This window comes from Lupinus angustifolius, chromosome LG08 (assembly GCF_001865875.1).
Source record: "Lupinus angustifolius cultivar Tanjil chromosome LG08, LupAngTanjil_v1.0, whole genome shotgun sequence".
In the NCBI taxonomy this organism is placed as follows: Eukaryota; Viridiplantae; Streptophyta; class Magnoliopsida; order Fabales; family Fabaceae; genus Lupinus; species Lupinus angustifolius.
The window spans coordinates 6,638,991-6,658,551 of NC_032016.1; the positions used below are offsets into that span (position 1 = coordinate 6,638,991).

A 19,561-nucleotide genomic window follows, 5' to 3' on the forward strand; every position below is an offset into this window, starting at 1 on the left:
TTGAGCGTTGATGGTTCGTTTGAAACCGATCTAACTTTCAATGTTTACAGAATTTCTCTAACCCTTTCTAAGCTCATCCATCGAATTCGTCTCCTTCACTCTTTCTTTGTCTTCTTCCTTTACTGGTTCTATGTTTTCTCATTGATATCATCTCAACCTTATGCTAACTCAATTAATCTCATTTTATTACAATTCAGTCTCTCAGACCCTAATTTCTCATCATATTTTCTCTATTTCAACAAATCATTCATTCAAATTTCTTAAGTTAAGAAGAAAAGTAGAACAAGAAGAAGACCTAACCTATGGCTTCGATTCAACGTGCTACTATGATTTCAGGTTCAGAAGGTGGAGATCCTGCTACCATCAAATCGCGAATCCGCGAGGAGATAGAAGCTTTAGGAAGACTTAATTGAGGAAGTGAATTGATTGCAAGGAGAAAGTTGAGACAATATAGAAGCTAAAAGCGGTGATGAGATAAGCTTTGTGATGTAAGAAAGTGAGGTGCTGGAGTGTTTTCTCACTAGTTGGATGGATAGATGAAAGTATGGGTCATTTGTGTACTTATTTTACAACGGGTCGGCCCAAATACAATTTCAATTTTGGGATCAATTTTAAGTTAGCCACACTTTCACTAAAGGTGGCAGAAATAGCGTGTCCATTTTCCTTTTATTTTGTAGTGTATATAAGTGTAAAAGTGACCACTTGTCTCTCCATTAATGAAGATCATTCTTTCTATTAAGTTACCGAATGAAATTTTTAATGAGAAAAAGATGTATACACTTACCGTATATGAGTTTTATATAATGTACTACATGTTACTCGTATATTTCATATGAGAGTCATGAAGAGATTTGAAAGCATGATACTAACATATATTGTAGAGAGAAAATAATGATTAAAAACAGAATTAAATGACCTAAACATTTAGAAAATATAAGAGTTTGATGATAATATTAGATAATTAAAAAGTGAACATAACAAATCAGAAGCAAAATAGTGAAAAACAATGAGAAAATTATAAAAGCTCTTTAGACAACAAAACTTTTAAAAAGCAAGAAACAAATCATAGGTATGAGTAATTAAAATGTCCATAAAATTTGAATATTGAGAGGTATTCTTTACACGACCACATGTATATTGTAAGGCTAACCATTGAAGAGTATGAGAAAATATTAAAAGACATTTTAAATGAATTCTTAATACTGATAAATAATATATGTATTACTTTGAAAACTTCTTTAAGGATTGTGTAAATTCTGAATGGTGAAAATGAAAAGTACTGAATGCACTGGAAAATAGCATTGAATGGAAAATAAAAAAATTCATATTCGTGTACCCAAATAGAAAAGTAAATAAAAAATGGTATTACATATGCAACAATTAATTGAACATATAATTAGCAAAGAGTCTTGTGTAAAAATTTAAACAATAAATAAAATCTTTAAATTGGAACAATAATAATTTAAATCAATAATGATTTAATTCAAAAATGATAATTAAATCACTATATATTTTAATTTCTTACCTTTGGGAACTGGAAAATTGGTAAAGAAAAATATTTTACATAAGAAAATAATTAATTAACAAAATTTTAATCACTTTATAATCTATATATTTGATTGACTAGTAGATACAATAAAAACTTATGTTGTCCATTGTTAATATTTTTTTATGATATGTTCATTATTGTTACTATTTAATATTGTAATAGTAACATGTTAATATTAGAATCAAATCTAAATTCTAAACAAATATATACATAATGAGCATTACCTAAATTAAGGAATAAAAAATAATTCAAACAAAATATAAATCAAATATATGTTACAATACATATAACTTTATATATCTTATGATTGATTTTAATATAATAAATGTAAAAGAATCAAATTCATTATCACAATTAAATTAAATCAAAGATATGACTTTATTTTTAAGCAAAAAATGTTGTTTGTTTAATAAGGGTCAATGATACATTATGATTTTTTTAAAGGCTTTATTAAAAAACAAATTACGTTAAAAAATTGATGTTTCATTTCTTTATTTGAAAGAATATTATTCTCAATGGATACAATATTATTATCTTTATCACAATTTCACTATTTTTAAAATTAATTTTAATATCAATAAAGTTAATAAATCAATGTTTTCTTATGAAAGTTATTATTATTTTTATATTATTTTTTCTAATATAAAATATAACTTTTATAGTATATATATATTTGAATTATTATTTTCATTGTTCTAATTTAGTTTCTTCATTCATGTTATTATCGAAGTTCTATTTCTATTATTTAGAATAAATATATGTTATGGGTTATACATATTTCTTATTAATGATTTTATAATTAGACAACAAATGATTATACATTTATATCTATAATGAGCTGTGTCTAAAATTAAGGAATCAAATATAACTTTGATTGAAATTGTATTAGTATTTGAATTAGCCATTTTCCTAAGATTATTATTCTATTTTTTGTGGCTGACTTTACGTGCAGGATAGAGACAAAAAAGGATATGGTTATACTTTATATTGTTCTGTATGAAGATGAATGGGATGAGACCTTATAATGTATTGAGAAACACATTATTATCATCTTAATTTAAAAATCATCAATAAGTTTAAAACTCATTATTATTTGACTATAAAATAAGATTAATTTCAAAAAACGCATTATTATTATTTGACTCTAAAATTTCTGCAAACAAATAAAATTCAAAAAATGGTACCACTCTTAATAACTACAAACAAATATTAATAATAGAAAATTATTAATATTATTTTTTATTATATTTCTTATTATTCCTATTTGAATAGTGCAACAATAGCATTGTAATATTAGAATCAAATCTAAACTATAAATAAAATATATTCATAAGGAGTATTGTCTAAAATTAAGGAATATATATTTGTTATGATTTATAAATATTTCATATTACATATTATATAATTAATCAATAAATAGTTATAAATTTATATTTATAATGAAGACCATCTAAAATTAAGGAATTAGAAATAACTTTGATTGGAATTACACCAATATTTGAATTAGCTATTTTCTTAAGTTTGCTATTTTATTTTAGTTTTAAAATGTCAAATAATTTATTAGCTAAAAATATAGCTGACACTTTCATAATTAATACAGGAAAATTTAAAATCACAAACATATATATTAAAATTTATAAATTTTGTTTGTGACAATTCAAGAGTTACAAATCATTTTTTATGATTCGAATTACACTGTTACAATTCAAATATTATAATGATTGTACTTTAATATTATATAACATTATGTAATTATTGTACTTTAGTATTATATAATGTAAATTTCTGCATATTAATGTTTCTTAATGTAACTGCATTGTAATTGTGTGTATGGAAAAAGTTAATTTGTTAAGTGTTTTATTGATTTTATATTAAATAAATTTTAAAATAACGTAGTGAAAATATTAATTAAGTAAATTTAAAAAAAACATACCTCGCCAATAAATGTTTCTTAAAATAACGAAAATATTAACTAAGAAAATATTGATTTTACATTTATATATATAATGAGCAATGTCTAAAATTAAGGAATCAGAAATAACTTTGATTGGAATTATACTAATATTTGAATTAGCCATTTTCCTAATATTGCTATTCTATTTTAGGTGTAAAATATCAAATCATTTATTAGCTAAAAATATAGCTGATACTTTCAAAATTAATAGAGGAAAATTTAAAATCACAAACATATATATTAAAATTTATAAATTTGTTGGTTATAATTCTACGATTATAATACATTTTTTACAATTTGAATTTTATGAAAATATATTATTACACTATTACAATTCAGATGTTATAATGATTGCACTTTAAATTATATAACATTATGTAATAATTGACCAATGAATGTTTCATAACATAGTGAAAATATTAATTAAGCAAATTTGCACAAAATATATACTTTAAATTTAAAGTTATAGGTTGATTTTATTTTGCTAAAATAATATCAAAATGACTACTAAAACACATACAATTTCTTGCTCTAGTTTAGGTAAGGTAACATATAATAGATTCTCTAGTGTTTACTTTTTAAACAATTATTTCTTTACAAATTGAAAGGAAAATAATCAAAATACCAAATTGTCATGGGCTATTATATTTTCTCTTCCTCTATATCATCCATCATTGTTGATGTCATTTTCAACAATTATATTACAACCTGTTAAAGACAATCCATATGCTCTTTGTTAAAATAATGATTATTTTTAGTAGAAAATTCTATAAACGAAATATTAGATACACAAATATATAGATGCACAATTATATTTGAATGCTAAAAATATATTCAAATATTTATACACAATGAACATTAATCTAACATAAAACATAAGCATTCAAGAGATTGCTAAAAAATCTTTAAGACTTTATATGATATTTATAAACGTAATCATAAAAAATATGATGCAAAAAGAAGTCCTTATATTTATAAAAATGCATATATAAATGTTAATATTCTACATATACTCTAAAAAACCAATGTTAATATTGCAACTATATGAATGAAAAAAAATAAATGATTCAATGCATGATTTATTGACGTTATAAAATATATGTATATTATTTGTACATTATACATAAATATAAAAGCGACCCGTGCAAGTGCACAGGTAGGTTGCTAGTTATTAATGCAAAAAAAGTTAAACTAATTACTTTCATAAGACATTTAATTTCTTGATTAAGGAATTGACAAACGTCCACATATACACAATCACATGTCCATTAATCCTTCATTTATATTTGTATTTTATGTGACACAACCTTATAAATTACACCTTGTATTCATATTTGGTATGTACAGGAATTTGAGAAAAAAGCACTTTCTAGTTTAAAATATAAGGCACATAACTCCTAAAAGGACGTGACATGCGAAGATGTTTGTGCAATACATAACTATATTCCTTGACATTAGAAAAGATATATTTAAGAATTTTTTACCCATCATTCATTATTTAAAAATAATAATACAAACTAATAATAAATAATATATTGACTGTATATAAATCTTTTTATTGATAATATATAGATATTACTTTGAATTTTAGTTTTATTTTATTGGGAATTGATAATCAACACAATATATATTATTTTTGGATAAGTAGTTTTGAATCAGATAGCTTCTTATAAATTCTCTCACAAACTGATGTGTCATAAAATGGAAAATAATCCACTGATTGTGATTATTTTTTATTAATTTGTTTTAGAATAATATATTAACTGATAAAAATTTTATAGAAAATTGAAGGTTAATTTACGGAAGTAATTTTCACATATCATTTCGGATTATAATTTTGGGGGTAATCAATTACAATTAAAAATATAATATTCTTGCAAAAGAAATTTAGAATTAAAACATTGTCATAAATAATACAGGATGCATAGTGCATTATTCCCAATTAACTTTAAGATCATGGCATGCAGATTTGAACATAATGACAAATAATTAACAGATTTTAAATGAAAAATTGAATTCTTTAGAAAAATTGTGCACAACCAAAGTAAAGATTTCTTTTTACTAATAATAATATGTAAATATCAAATCATATATGGGGAGTTGATTTATTAATGAATAAACAAAAGCTAAATTCAATCCTTGGAAACTTTTGCTACCAACCAAACTATTTATTGAAGACGATAAAGTTACAAAATAGGTTTTCAACTAAAATAATTTAGTTCTTGAATAAAAATTAAAAAAGGTCCCTATAGATTTTTCTTGCGAGACAATTTAACCTAACATTTATTTATAGGACAACATAATTCTAAAATAGTATAAATTGTCAAATTGACATAGACTTTTTGAAGGACTAATTTGTCTCAAATATCATTACTTTATTGAAGGGGCAATTTGTCTAACAAACTTGATATATAAATATTACTTTGTAGCTTTATTTTGTTATGGGACAAATTTCTTTGAGCAAATTTATTAAAGAATAAATTGGATTTTTAGTTTAAAGTTAAAAGCACTAACTAATTTAATTTATATTTTTGTCCAATATTGTAAACTTTTATCGTCTTTGTCTTCGGAAAGAAAAGCTTAGCGCTAAATTACATATTGAGCCCTCCAATATATTTGTTTATTTTCCTCTTGTATCTTGCTACTTTTCTTCGTGCTAAAGAAAAGAAATATCTTCGAAGTGGGGTGCTACATTTCATATGTGGAGAAAAATTGACTTGAAGATACTATCTTGGGCATTAGTATATAACCCCAAATCCTTTCCACCGAATCATAGATATATAAATAGAAAAAAAGATTTTTTTTTTAAAAAAAGAGGACGTGGAAGAACATACAATGTTCCAATCCACATAGAATCTTAATCTCACAAGATAGGGAAAAACCAAAGACAAAAAAGTAAAAAGCTAATTTTTATTGCTGAAGAAAAATAAGAGATGGCAACACATAAATTTTTGGATAAGGAAGAAAACTACAACGCTTTTACTTTGTCAGCAATTTTCCTTTGAAAGATTGATTTTTTTAGCAGCAATGCTATGAATGGATGTGAATCACAATCTCTAATTTCTTGAAATAAACAATAAAACCCTACCAACAAAGTAACTTATTTTTTCCCTTTCTGGGAATAATTATTACCGTGATCATTATATTATCATAAAAAATCTAGTTATATTATTATAAAAAATAAAAAATCTAGCATATTATTCTAAAAAATACAAATAAATCTAGGTTTATATAAAACCCTGTCCCGTTTACTCAAAAGTGATGAGGAAGATATCATAAAAGAAAGCATTCTTTATACAGAAAGAATAAAACAACAAACATATACATAAAATTCATTAGTATTGCTCCTTCAAAGGATGGTGTTTTTTCCTATGAGCTGCATTCTTTTAATGTGCTTCATATTCATGAGTTGTTTTTCACTCCCAATCAAAGCTTCATTCAATCTCACTTTGCCACACCAACACCCTCACCCTCAAATTGTAGTTGATGATCTTCAACGGTAAGCCTCAAACTACATTCAACACAAATTCATCATTAGTGTAACTCTCTTTCCCCTTGCATTAAACATGTCAAACACTATGTTTTCTTAGCGTTGCATTGTTTAGGGTTTGTGTTAATTCTTAAGCATTTTCCTTGAAATTTTGACCTTTCCACTATTGCATTGCATATACTCTCACTTTTTCAGTATTTTTCCGAAAGAAATTGACCCTTTCCTGCATTCAAAATTTTCTCAATATCCAAACACAACTCAGTTTTTATGTCTTTGTGTCCTTCTATGTTACACCAACACACAGGCAACTTTGACAATTTCTCAAAATATGCTGCTATATCTTCCATGGTACACTAATAATAAATATTTAGTATCATGTGGTCACTTGAATATTTAATTATTTGGAACGTGAAGACGAAAAAATAATTATACGGTCCATATTTTTTTAGTATTATGACAGAAAAAAAAATCTTATGTTTTTTCCAAACAACTCATGATTATCCAAGAGTACCAAGATACTAATACTATAGTATATCACCTTTTTAAGAAGTCATGCAAAATAAGTGTCATTCTTCATCATGTTACTTCAAACAACAGAACCTCACTTTTTTTCGGCATCCAATTTCACTTCTTCAACATTCTTTCTATCTAGGAATATGAACTTGTTTCAAATCCAATATTTTCTCAACATAGAAACAGAACCTAAGGATGATTTTTGTTTTCTCTTGTAGGAAAGTCAATGCATCACTATCCAGAAGAGAACTCCAGGACCAAGCTTGCCAAACTGGAAACCCAATTGACGACTGCTGGCGGTGCGACCCAGACTGGGCCGCAAACCGCCAGCGTCTCGCTGAATGCGGACTCGGCTTTGGCCGAGACGCATTAGGCGGAAAAGGTGGTCAGATTTACGTAGTAACAGATTCATCAGACTCTGACCCATCGAACCCAACCCCAGGCACGCTTCGCTACGCTGTAATCCAAGACGTTCCCTTATGGATCGTGTTCTCAGCCGACATGGTAATCAATCTCAAACACGAGCTCATCTTCAACAGCTACAAAACCGTTGATGGCCGTGGCGCAAACGTGCACGTGACGGGAAACGGTTGCATAACCCTACAACTCATCACAAACGTTATTATCCACAACATACACGTGCATGATTGCAAACCTTCAGGGAACACTAAAATACGGTCAAGTCCAACGCAAGTTGTGTCTCGTGGTGAATCAGACGGTGATGGCATAACAATTTCTAGTGCTCAGAAGATATGGATCGATCATTGCTCACTGTCTTCTTGTACAGATGGTTTGATCGATGTGATAAAGGGTTCAACAGGGATAACAATTTCTAATAGCCACTTTACAAAACACGATAAGGTGATGCTGTTAGGGCATGATGATGGGTACATGGATGATAAGGGAATGCAGGTAACTGTTGCATTCAACCATTTCGGAGAAGGTTTGGTTCAGAGAATGCCGAGGGGTAGACATGGATATATACACGTCGTGAATAATGATTACACCAAGTGGGAAATGTATGCTATCGGTGGTAGCGCTGGTCCAACCTTTAACAGCCAGGGTAACCGTTACACTGCTTCCTCAGATCCTAATGCCAAAGAGGTTCATTTTTATTCTTCTTCTTCTTCTTCTAACTCTTGAGAATGTGAATTGGTGTTAAAATTTGGTGCACAATTTCTATAAGCTTGTATAATTTTCTTGAATAAAGGTAGAAATGGTTGGGATTATGATTTTTCTGGGTGTGTTTATGAATGGGATTGATTATTGGCAGGTGACAAAGCGAGTGGACACAAAAGAGAGTGTGTGGAGTGCATGGAATTGGAAGACAGAGGGGGACATAATGGTAAATGGAGCATTCTTTGTCCCTTCAGGTTCAGGGGATAATGCTGAGTACGCAGAAGCCACTAGTGTACAAGCTAAATCCGCTTCTCAAATTGACCAACTCACCATGTATTCTGGTGTCTTTGGTGATGTCAGGTTTCACCACTCTCTCTTTTCACTTATTATTATATATATATATATATATATATATATATTCATCCTTGGTTTTCAACTTTCAAATTACATATAATAGTAATGAACAATCATACTTTCAAATTAGATAAAATAGCAATAAACAATCATGCCCTAACCTACTTCCGTATACACTTATCACTGATCGACAAAATTAAGGAAAAGCAATTACCAATTTTAATTTTATTAGTATTTTAAAACTATTCCTTCATTCATCGTTACTAAAAGTGAAAGATCATTGAAGTATTTAAGATTGGGATCAGTACCAATTTTAATTTAAAATGTAGTAATTAGCAACCACTGATCTAGTAATCTAGAAAATAGAACAAACGTGTGGCTTTTTACCTAATGAGGGTGATCTGATATATTGACTAATATAATAATTTACAACAACCAAATATTTGTGGAATCGGGTAGCTCTTGCTACCTACTGAAAATTTGGAAAGGGCTGCACTGGCAAATACAGTTATTGTTGTCTATTTTAAGCTAAAAACTTATTGAAATATTATATTGTGTAGCTATGATTTTAGTTCTAGGAAATATGTTTCTTCCATTGCACTAAATCAATTTTCAAATTGCTAACTAACTTTCATAATTGACTAACTTTCAATTTTAAACAGTGCATCTTATCTCCTGTTCTTTTCCATGGTGCTTTGTCTCATCCTCACATCCCACGTGTTCCTTGCTAAAAGTCCCCTATTTCTTATGAACAAGGATCTGCTGTCTCAAAGTCTGTACCAAACCAATCATATTATAATATGACAGTTAAAAAAAAAAAAATATTCATAACTTTATCAATTTTTATTTCCCTGTGATTGGTTAAGGACAAGGTTAGAGACAAGTTTGAGGAAATCAGATCCCATCCCTTTCTTATGTCTTAGATCCACTCTTTTTTTAATACTTTGTCTTTATACCCCTTTGTAATTACCTTCAAGTTAGAGCTGAAAGTTTTTCTATATTTTCCCCTTATTCTGTGATCAATTTTCTCATTATTATTGGTGCTTGCTCATTAGTTTTTCCTTGTCTTCTAACAAAATAAGAAGTTATTTTCATTGAGTGTGCTCATGGCTAAATTATTGATCAGGGATAATGGAGGTTCAAATCCCGGCTCCGACGGAGGTGAGACCATGACCGGATCGACCAATGGCAACGATGCGACTGGGTCCGGCAGCGGTGGCAATGGGAACTTCAGGATGATATACGGTGGTGGTAGCAGCCAAGCAGCACCACCATCACCCACCTCATTAATTGTCCTTGTTTCAACTTTTTTGTATCTTTTAATTATTTTCATTTTGGACACTAGGACCAACCATGTTATTCTATTATCATTACTATGACCATACAAATAGGGCTTGGGGTAGGGGGAATTCTTTGGAAATAAAATTTATCAACAGGAGGAGAATAGATTGAAGTTACTATGTTTTGTTTTTAAATTAGAAAGGATATTTAGTTAGCTCACTTCAAATTATTATAAAATCTAAGCATATAGTCCATTATAGTTGCTAAAATTAGTTTCACTCAATTTTTTAATAATTTTTTTTGCACTTCATCACAATCTCATGTAATTAAATTAATATTTTATTTCATCTAACAACTTTTGAACTTTCTTAAATAAACCTAACAATCTATAATTTAGATATCAACATTAATTTAAGAGTTAATTAACAACCCTGAGTTTTAGTGAAATTACATAAATCATTCATCACTTTTCTATATCTACGTAAACCTCCCATTGTTTTTTATACTTTCATTACACTGACCATCCCAGCATGAGAAATAAATGTAATATTTTAAAAAATGTGTTAAATGTAATTAAGTTAAACAAAATATGGTATATGTGAGGAAAAATTCAAATAATATACAAATCAATGTATCTTTATTATTTTGGTTACAAAATGCATCAACAATTCTAAAGAGATATTGTTTAAATCGCTCTTATACTATATTGTAATGAACCAAAAATAATAAAGAAGTACGACTCATATATTATTTGGACTTGTTTTCACAATATACCATGTTTTGTTTAACTTAATTGCATTTATCATATTTTTTGTTCATAAAATTACACTTATTTTTCATGCAAGGGTGGTTAGTGTAATGAAAGTATAAAAATTAGAGGGTTTATGTAGGTGTAGAAAAGTGAGGGATATGTTGTGTAATTTTGCTAAAACTCAGGGAGTGTCAATGTAATTTACTCTTAATTTAATGAACATAATTTATAATAAAATATTATTTCATATGTATATTGTCAATCATACACTTTCATCAACTTACTTATATCTTACACTTTTCTTCTTCTCATCTTCTCCCACTTACCCAATCAACCATACACTAAAAAAGTTTTACTTATCTCTACTTTTTTGTGATTGTAATCTTATATCTTGTATGGCTTGTGGCATGTTCTTACTTTAGAATTAGAGAATCTCTTCTCTCCCAAATTTTTGTTTACCCAAAAGCAAGGATCAGCTGCACCATTTACCCATCCATTGTACAAATGCAGAACGTTACATAACAGCTTAATTGAAGAAAAGTAACTTGTATTTACAATTAACAAAAGATATTGGATATAAAAAATAAAGAGAACAAGGAGGGATAGATAAAAAAACAACATTGTACCCCTTGTTCAGTGAAAGCTCGTTATTTTCTACATGTTCACCATCCCTTATAACAAAAAAAAAAATATTTTCCCCTTCCAACTAAGTAATGGAGCTATGCAGCAGTGATGTAACACAAGAACCAATGTGAAGAGTAGAGTTGCAGCCACAATACATTAATTAGACAAAACCATATCATCCCTCACAGCTTGTGCAGCCACTGCTTCCAATCTCTTCCATGTTAACTCTCGCATCTCTTCCGATTCTCTAGCCCTGGCTTCCTTCTCTAGGTACTGCTTTTGACACTCTTCAAATAGTTCAGCATCCATCTCCAAAAGCATCTTCCTCACATTGGCTGTTAACCCATGCACTGCTTGGTTCCAATGGCTTTTCATGTTCTTTTCCAAAGCCTCTAAGATTACTGGGAATATAACATTTCGATTTTGAGCTACTAAACTTATAATGTGTTCATTGTTCCACAAGTAAAGTGCTCTTTCAGCAACCTGCAGAGGATAAAAAAATGGTCAATCTCAAAGAGAGTAGTAATATGAGAAATGAAGTTACATTTACTTTACCAAAATAGATGAATGAAGGCAGCCCAGTGCCCGTACAACAGAATGAGATATGAGAAGGGTAGATGTATGCAGCCCTACCCTTACAAGTGAGAGGTTGTTTCCAGGATTTGAACCCATGACCATCAGGCTAAAAGGTAAGCAACCTTACCATTGCAGAGAGGCTCGCTCTCTTTACCAAAATAGATATTATATTATATAATAAAAGCAGACCACCATAAGATATAACCAAATAAACTAGGTCAGCTTTCTAAAGGCCTTAAGTTCAATACAGTTCTCCTCAGGCCCTGCTCACAACAAAGCACCAGGTCATCTTACACTACAAAAAGCATAAATACAGCATAGGTACTAATATCTCAAGTAGCACCAATGAGTGAGAAAGAGATCATCGAATCTCAACCAAATTACTCAAAACATAGCAGCCAACTAAAGGTAAACTAAGCCACTGTATAGCGTAGTATTTTCCCAGATACGAAGAAATGCAAGATCAATATTGCAGCCCATCAAACACAAAAATGTTGAAGGACAAGTGCTGAACAATAACAACAACAACAACAACAAAGATCTTTTACCATTACATAGAGTCAACTACATAGATCAACCGACACTGTTGTACTCTGCACTACACTAAGTCTAACGGATAATTGATATCTTTAAGTCAATATGACAGCTAATTTCAGGTCAAGGAACTCAACTTCAATATAAAATTTACTGACAAATTTTCAGCCAATAATACTCCAGGAATTGATGCAACCAAAAAAACAAAAGACATAAAATAACTAAAGAACATAGACAAAATGATTGTAGCTTTCCTAATATCCTCACGAATTGATAATAATCATAAGCTATTGTTTTTGCATGCTGCTGACATGAGTTTTAACAGCAAAGAGCTAGCAAATATTAATGCAACTTATTACCATAAACTCTAATATATTTTTAAGAAAACAATTCATTATTATACACATTATTTCAAAATATTCATAAGTGTGGAGTGGGGCGGAGCAGGTATGGGTTTTAATCCTTAAAGGTGCTGGCCTGGGTCAGGTTGAGCAAAAACCTGTAGGACCCCAATGGGATTAGAACTGAACTGCAGACACTTTTTCCATATTACAAGTGCTCTATATCCCTCTCTCTCCACTCTAGACACCATTAATATACAATATCCCTCACCTGCCACTTTCTCCCACGAACACTCCTCATGCCATAATTGTGTGACTATTTCCAGATGTTTTAGTTATTTTTCCTCTACATTATTAAATATAAACCCAAGTAATGGCAGTTGCTGTCAGATATGCTTTATTAGAAGTGATTTCTATTCTTAGCTACAATTAAATTAAGTTCCACTTTTGTAAGTAAAAAAATTGGTACCCATACATTGAAGAAAGAGAGCAGCACCAAATTTGAACATTTATCAATATGCCACTTATTGACTTTTCCTTTACTAGGATTGTAAAGGTAAACACACAAAATGCATGATAAGTTTCCAGACCAAAGTTCCATAAGGAAAAGACAGTAGGCAATGATAAGTATTTCAACATCCAAGCAACCATATAAAACACTCAAGACTATTGTCCAATAAAAGTAGAAAAGACATAATACATAAGGATAAGGCAATAGAGTGAATAGACTATAGAGTATAAGAAATCTCAGCAAAAGAAAACAGTTTTGTAAAGCCGTGAATGTACTATCTTTAAATGAAAGATATAGAAATTAGAAACCACAAATGCAGCACACTACAAGGTAAATATGCAAAATGGAACTAATTAAAACAAGTTGTTTATTGTCCACAGACCTGAAAGTGAGGGCTGTTAAGGCAGCACCCAATCTGCCTGAATAGAGAGACCATGCACCGTTGAAACTCGGCAGCTTGAGTTACCTCCAGAACCTCTTCTAGTTCTCCGAGAAAAAGAACTTCCTTCTGACAATTTGTAACTGGCCAGTACTTCAACAATCCCCTGATCACAGGATCTGCTAACCTGTTATCTTTCTCAACAAACTGAATAACACAATAAGACAACTGTTGGTGATACAATGAAATCGATTGTGGCTTGTGAAGCGGTACAAGCGCCCGAATTAGGAAGAGTTTATGCTCCTCTTTCATCGGCAATGCAAACCCGTTTATAATACTACCAAGAACCTCCAGCAGCTCAGCTATTCCATTATGCCTTTGTGTGTCGAATATAAAACTATAGAATATATTATTGATAGCTTTCCTTATGAAAGGTCTGTGCACCATGAACTTGCCATATATGCGATGCAGAATTGTCTTCAAATACTCACGCTCGCGCTGGTCCTCCGACTCAAACAAGTCAAGCAACTTCAAAACAAATATATGATCAATGTACTGCTTCGCAGTTTTTATATCAGTTTCTGGCGATATAATGTACCTCAACAAAATTTCATACAGAATTTGCAAATGTGGCCACGACGGATCCAAATATATGTTATCATCTTCAGGATCCACAATTTCAGTGGTGGAATTTTCATGTGATGCAGGAGGCAAACATCGAAAGATGTTAACAGAAATCATCCGAACCAACTCTTCTTGATGCTCGCTGAATTTGAATGCACCGGTTTGTATGATATCGAAAATTTCGTATAGCGTTTGGCGTTTGATTTCTTTCTCATAAACGCACTTCAAAGTGTCGGAAAAATCACATAAGAAGCAACAAAGCTGAATTTTTCTTAGGAACAAATTTGAGCGCTCTGAAACAGGAACATCTTGCAGTGGTGGCAGTGCTTCGATAATGTTCGGATCAGGAGGAGGAGGCGGCGGTTCCACCGGCGGAGATAGCGTTTGTGGCTCCGAATTTGTGGTGGCGGCACGTGACGCGTGTTTCACAACTACGTCGAAAAATTGAAAACCGCTTCCAGAGTTTTCATTGAATCCAAATTTGGCTGATTGCTTTTGAGCACGTTTTATGATTTTATTAAACATTTTAGAGAAATTAGAATCCTAAGAAAATGGACCAATAAAAGAAACCCTAAATGATTTGAAATGTGAGGGGAATGAAAAATGGAAGAGGGAATTGAAACAGCGAAATCGTTAATAAAGTTGGAATAGGAAAAACGCCAACGTAAGACGATGAAGCGAAAAATGACTGAATCGCATAGAAGGCGTTGTTCAGTGACATAAAATGGGGGCAAAAACTTGAAATACTTGTTTGGTTGTTTGAGACACCAGAAAATTAGAGGACAGATGGAAAATTAGAGGGGTATTAATGGAATTAAAGATATCTATTATGGTAATAGTACAAAATCATAATTCCAAGCCTAATCATTGTACTGGAATTACCTCTCCTAACAAGATTTTTTATAGGTAAAACAGGGGAATAACAGTTATTTAGACAATGAAAGTGTTAAATTGTGCAAAATTTACATAAAAGAATGTTAAACACAATCATTATTATTTCGGGATGTGATATATCCTTTAAATTCATAATTTGTAGACTACTAAAAACAATCATAATTTTAATAAAGGCTAATTTGGATATTTATATTAGTCTCCTCAACTAGGAATAGGTATCTAAAAGATTAGCAATAATTTTAAGGGAAATGTTGTTAAAGCATTGTTTGAGGAAAACAAAATGAAGTTTTCTTAAAAATTGATGATTTACTATATCCACAAATATTGCAGTTAGTTTCTCAATGTCATTGTTTTAAAACAACTTACATTCTTAAATTTGATGTGTCAACTAAGCACTCTCTTGTTCTTATTCTCTAATAAATCTTCATGCATGTGGTTGTTTGAACTTTGGAAGGCAAGTGTCATTTATGGTATATTCATTGATAACTCTGCATAGATTCTTCCTAAGTTTTCACTCTTTATTATGATCACTGTCCCAAATATAATGTCCAAGAATCTCTCTATACAAATCATTCCCAACTTCTTGACCTATATGATTTACTGCAAAGAATATGATTTCATCATTTTTATATAATATCAACTCTATTTTATTTACTATTTACCAGTTCTTACTATTTACTAGTTCTTTAATTTCTCGCATCAACATAATGTTATACTTATATAACATATTTCATATTCTCAAAATTTCATCAGATTTAAATTCTAAACAAAAGCTTGTAAAATGATTAAAAAGTCATATACTTTTTGTTTAACAAATCACAATTCTATTATGAAATACTACTATCTATATAATACCTTCGAGAAATTATCAACTTCATCACTAATAGTAATAACATTATTGAGATGGAGGATGATTCCTCATTTACTAAAATCATATTTATTTTATTTTTATTTTTTGTTAGAAAGTTTTATTTATAGAAATAAAATAGGAACATTTGTAAATAAAAAATAAATTTGTTATCAATTTTCCTCAATGAAAATTTAATTATACTTTTGGAGCGTCAACAATATATACTTTGAGGTTCTAAATTTTTTTATAAAGCTTATTTAATATATTTGACATTTTTAAAATACATTCGATTGTAATTGAGCTTAAGTTGCAAGCAAAGTTGGAGAAATAATTAAAATTACAAAATTGCTCATTTATTATCTAGCAAATATTAATTTAATTTTAAAATACTTCCATTAATATAATACATTTAAGTAACTATCAACTCAATTCCTCTATAGCTTACTTTATTTATCGTTATTAACATTAGATTATTATTCTTCACCAATTTGATACAAAATTATAAAGGTGGTGGACGATTCCTAAATTATTATGGTTTAATTTCATTTTCTATAGAAATTTAATTTACATAATTCAGAATAGTAGAAATTTTAAATAAAAATAATTTTTTGATCAATTTTCCTCTTTGAAAATGATTTATACTTTGTGAACGTGAAAAGTATATTTCGAGACTTAAAATATATTTCATTAAAGTTTATTTAGCATCTTTTACATTTTCAAGAAATAATTAAAGAATCATTCACTTTTTTGATAAAAAATTAAATTAAATTTTAAAATGCTTTTATTTATATCACACCCTAAAAATTATCATATATAATCTATTATCAGATTCTTTATTTTCTATTGTAAATAATGAATTATTATTCTTCTTCACTTTAATTTAAAATTATAAGGATGAAGATTCAAATCATATTTATGTTTATATTCCATTTTCTTTGGGAAAACTTATTTTTTTTTAATAAAAATAATAATATTTTTAAATATAAATTAAAATTGATATCAAATTTCTTCATTGAAAAATATAATATACTTAAGAACCGCTTAAATTATACTTTGAGAATCAAAAATAATCTTTTTAAATTTATTAAGAATGATTGATATTTATAAAATTCTATCTACTAAAGTTTTCTTTAAGTTACAAAAATAGTTTGAGAAATAAAAAAAAAATTGGTCATTTTAGAAGAAATATCATTTTAATTTTCAAATAATACTATTTATATAATATGGTCAAATAATTATTAAGTCTATTATAACCTACTTTGTTAACTATTACTAATAACATATAATTTTTCTTCAATTGTATGTCATGCATAATTGAATAAGTCTATTATAACATATATAATTTTAATTGAATAACTTTCAATAATATAGATATGTCATGCATAATTGGTCTAAAATAGTAATGGTACAAATACGTGTATAGTTTTAATCGAATGATTTTCAGTAGTATAGATGTGTCATGGACAATTAATGTAAATTATTGATGGTACAAATACATTTATAATTTTAATCGAATAATTTTCAATAGCCTAGATGTGATATGAACTATTTATCCTGTCACACAATATATAATCTGTGGGAAATATAAGCATCTATCTAACATGTTTTACTTTTCTTCATGATCTCATCCCAACTTTTTGATAAGCACAGGTATCTAGGTAAGGGAAAATTAGACAGAATAGAAGAAATTGCCCCTAACCCATAGTCAGTTAGACTTGTGGTAGGGTTCTATGATTATTATTGAGAAAGAAAGAATTACAGAGTAGTGTGAAAGTAGATACAAGATANTTTGGAAAGTTGGCTTGAACACTGGCTGCTGTCTCCCAAGTGTTGTCATGCTCAGGGAGATTCTGCCACTTGACTAAGACTTCTAGCCTGCCCTGCTCCATACCCCTGCAATCTGTGTTGTCCTCTGGATTCACTTCTAGGATCAATTCTTCATTGAGCATTGGTGGTAATGGCTGAGAATGCTGATGGGATTTAAGTGCCTTTTTCAACAATGAAACATGGAAGACTGGATGTACCTTGGATTCAGGAGGCAAATCCAATTTATATGCCACCCCTCCTACCTTCTGAACAACCTGATAAGGACCATAGTATCTGGGGGCTAATTTAGCAAATGGTCTAGCAGCTAGGGACTTTAGTTTATAAGGCTGTAGCTTGAGGAACACCCAATCCCCTACTAGAAATTCCACTGCTCTTCTGTGTTTATTAACTACTTGCTTCATGTAGTTTTGTGCCTTAGCCAAATTAGTCTTCAATTCTTCTATTATTCCATCTCTTTCAGTAAATAAACAATTGACCTCCTCCACTCTAGAAGGTATAGTCCCTGCTCTGATTAGCAGGGGAGGTTCCCTCCCATATAGGGCCTTGAAAGGGGTCATTCCAGCTGATTGATTATAGTTGGAATTATACCAAAATTCTGCCCAATGCAACCACTCCACCCACTGCTTGGGTCTTGGACCTACATAACACCTCAAGTAAGTTTCTAGGCACCTATTAGTAACCTCAGTCTGCCCATCTGTTTGAGGATGATAAGAGGTGCTAAATTTCAATTGTGTCCCAGCCATTTTAAACAATTCCTTCCAAAAATGACTCAGGAATAAGGGATCCCTGTCTGAAATTATTGAATTAGGGAAACCATGCAATTTGACTACTCCCTGCAAGAACACAGCAGCTACATCCTTGGCTGAGTAGGGGTGCCCTAAGGCAAAGAAGTGTCCATACTTAGTAAGTCTATCCACCACTACAAAGATGGTGTCCTTACCCTTAGCTCTAGGAAGGCCCCCTACGAAATCCATGGAGACATTGATGAGAACCTCTTCAGGAGATCCTTTTCTTCAACAATCTATCTTGTTTGGTGCAAGGGAACCCACGGTTTTGATGGGTTATTTTTGAAGATGAACTTAGGCCGAATTGAATTGTTTAGGATAAAAGAAGATGGTTAAGGTAGAAGGGTGATGGCGCCACAACAAAGATGTTGATAAGCCGGGTGCTATTCGCCACAAGAACGTGGTTCTTGATAAGAATTTGTAATCTTGGTTCAGCCAAGAAGTTAGGAGAAGACACTCTCACACAAAAAGGAAGAATCCTTATAATTTTACTCAAAATCAAACTTAGTTTATTCAATACGTGAGTATTACACTTATAGGCCATTTCATGGTTAGCCAATTAGTTCCAACCGAAATTCTAAGTATTTCAAATTACACATAAATGA

General features: G+C 30.0%; 2 protein-coding genes across 2 annotated transcripts; one reads left to right on the plus strand and one right to left on the minus strand.

The window, feature by feature from the left end:
- LOC109353856 (probable pectate lyase 13) lies at window positions 7,638–10,358 on the plus strand. The gene is made up of 3 exons (XM_019596218.1): window positions 7,638–8,610; window positions 8,780–8,985; window positions 10,106–10,358. The coding sequence occupies exons 1-3, from the start codon at window positions 7,702–7,704 to the stop codon at window positions 10,356–10,358; spliced, it is 1,368 nt and encodes a 455-aa protein (XP_019451763.1). The 5' UTR covers window positions 7,638–7,701.
- LOC109353592 (serine/threonine protein phosphatase 2A 57 kDa regulatory subunit B' beta isoform-like) lies at window positions 11,542–15,374 on the minus strand. Its single transcript, XM_019595924.1, has 2 exons — window positions 13,980–15,374; window positions 11,542–12,118 (listed from the first exon to the last, which is right to left on the minus strand). Exons 1-2 carry the CDS (start codon window positions 15,123–15,125, stop codon window positions 11,792–11,794), a joined length of 1,473 nt encoding a protein of 490 aa, XP_019451469.1. The 5' UTR covers window positions 15,126–15,374; the 3' UTR covers window positions 11,542–11,791.

Coding starts and splice junctions, on each gene's coding strand:
- LOC109353856 (XM_019596218.1), top strand. CDS start 7,702: ATGATTTTTGTTTTCTCTTGTAGGAAAGTCAATGCATCACTATCCAGA. Junction 8,611..8,779: donor CAGATCCTAATGCCAAAGAG/GTTCATTTTTAT, acceptor GATTATTGGCAG/GTGACAAAGCGAGTGGACAC. Junction 8,986..10,105: donor GGTGTCTTTGGTGATGTCAG/GTTTCACCACTC, acceptor ATTATTGATCAG/GGATAATGGAGGTTCAAATC.
- LOC109353592 (XM_019595924.1), bottom strand. CDS start 15,125: ATGTTTAATAAAATCATAAAACGTGCTCAAAAGCAATCAGCCAAATTT. Junction 12,119..13,979: donor TTAACAGCCCTCACTTTCAG/GTCTGTGGACAA, acceptor TATCCTCTGCAG/GTTGCTGAAAGAGCACTTTA.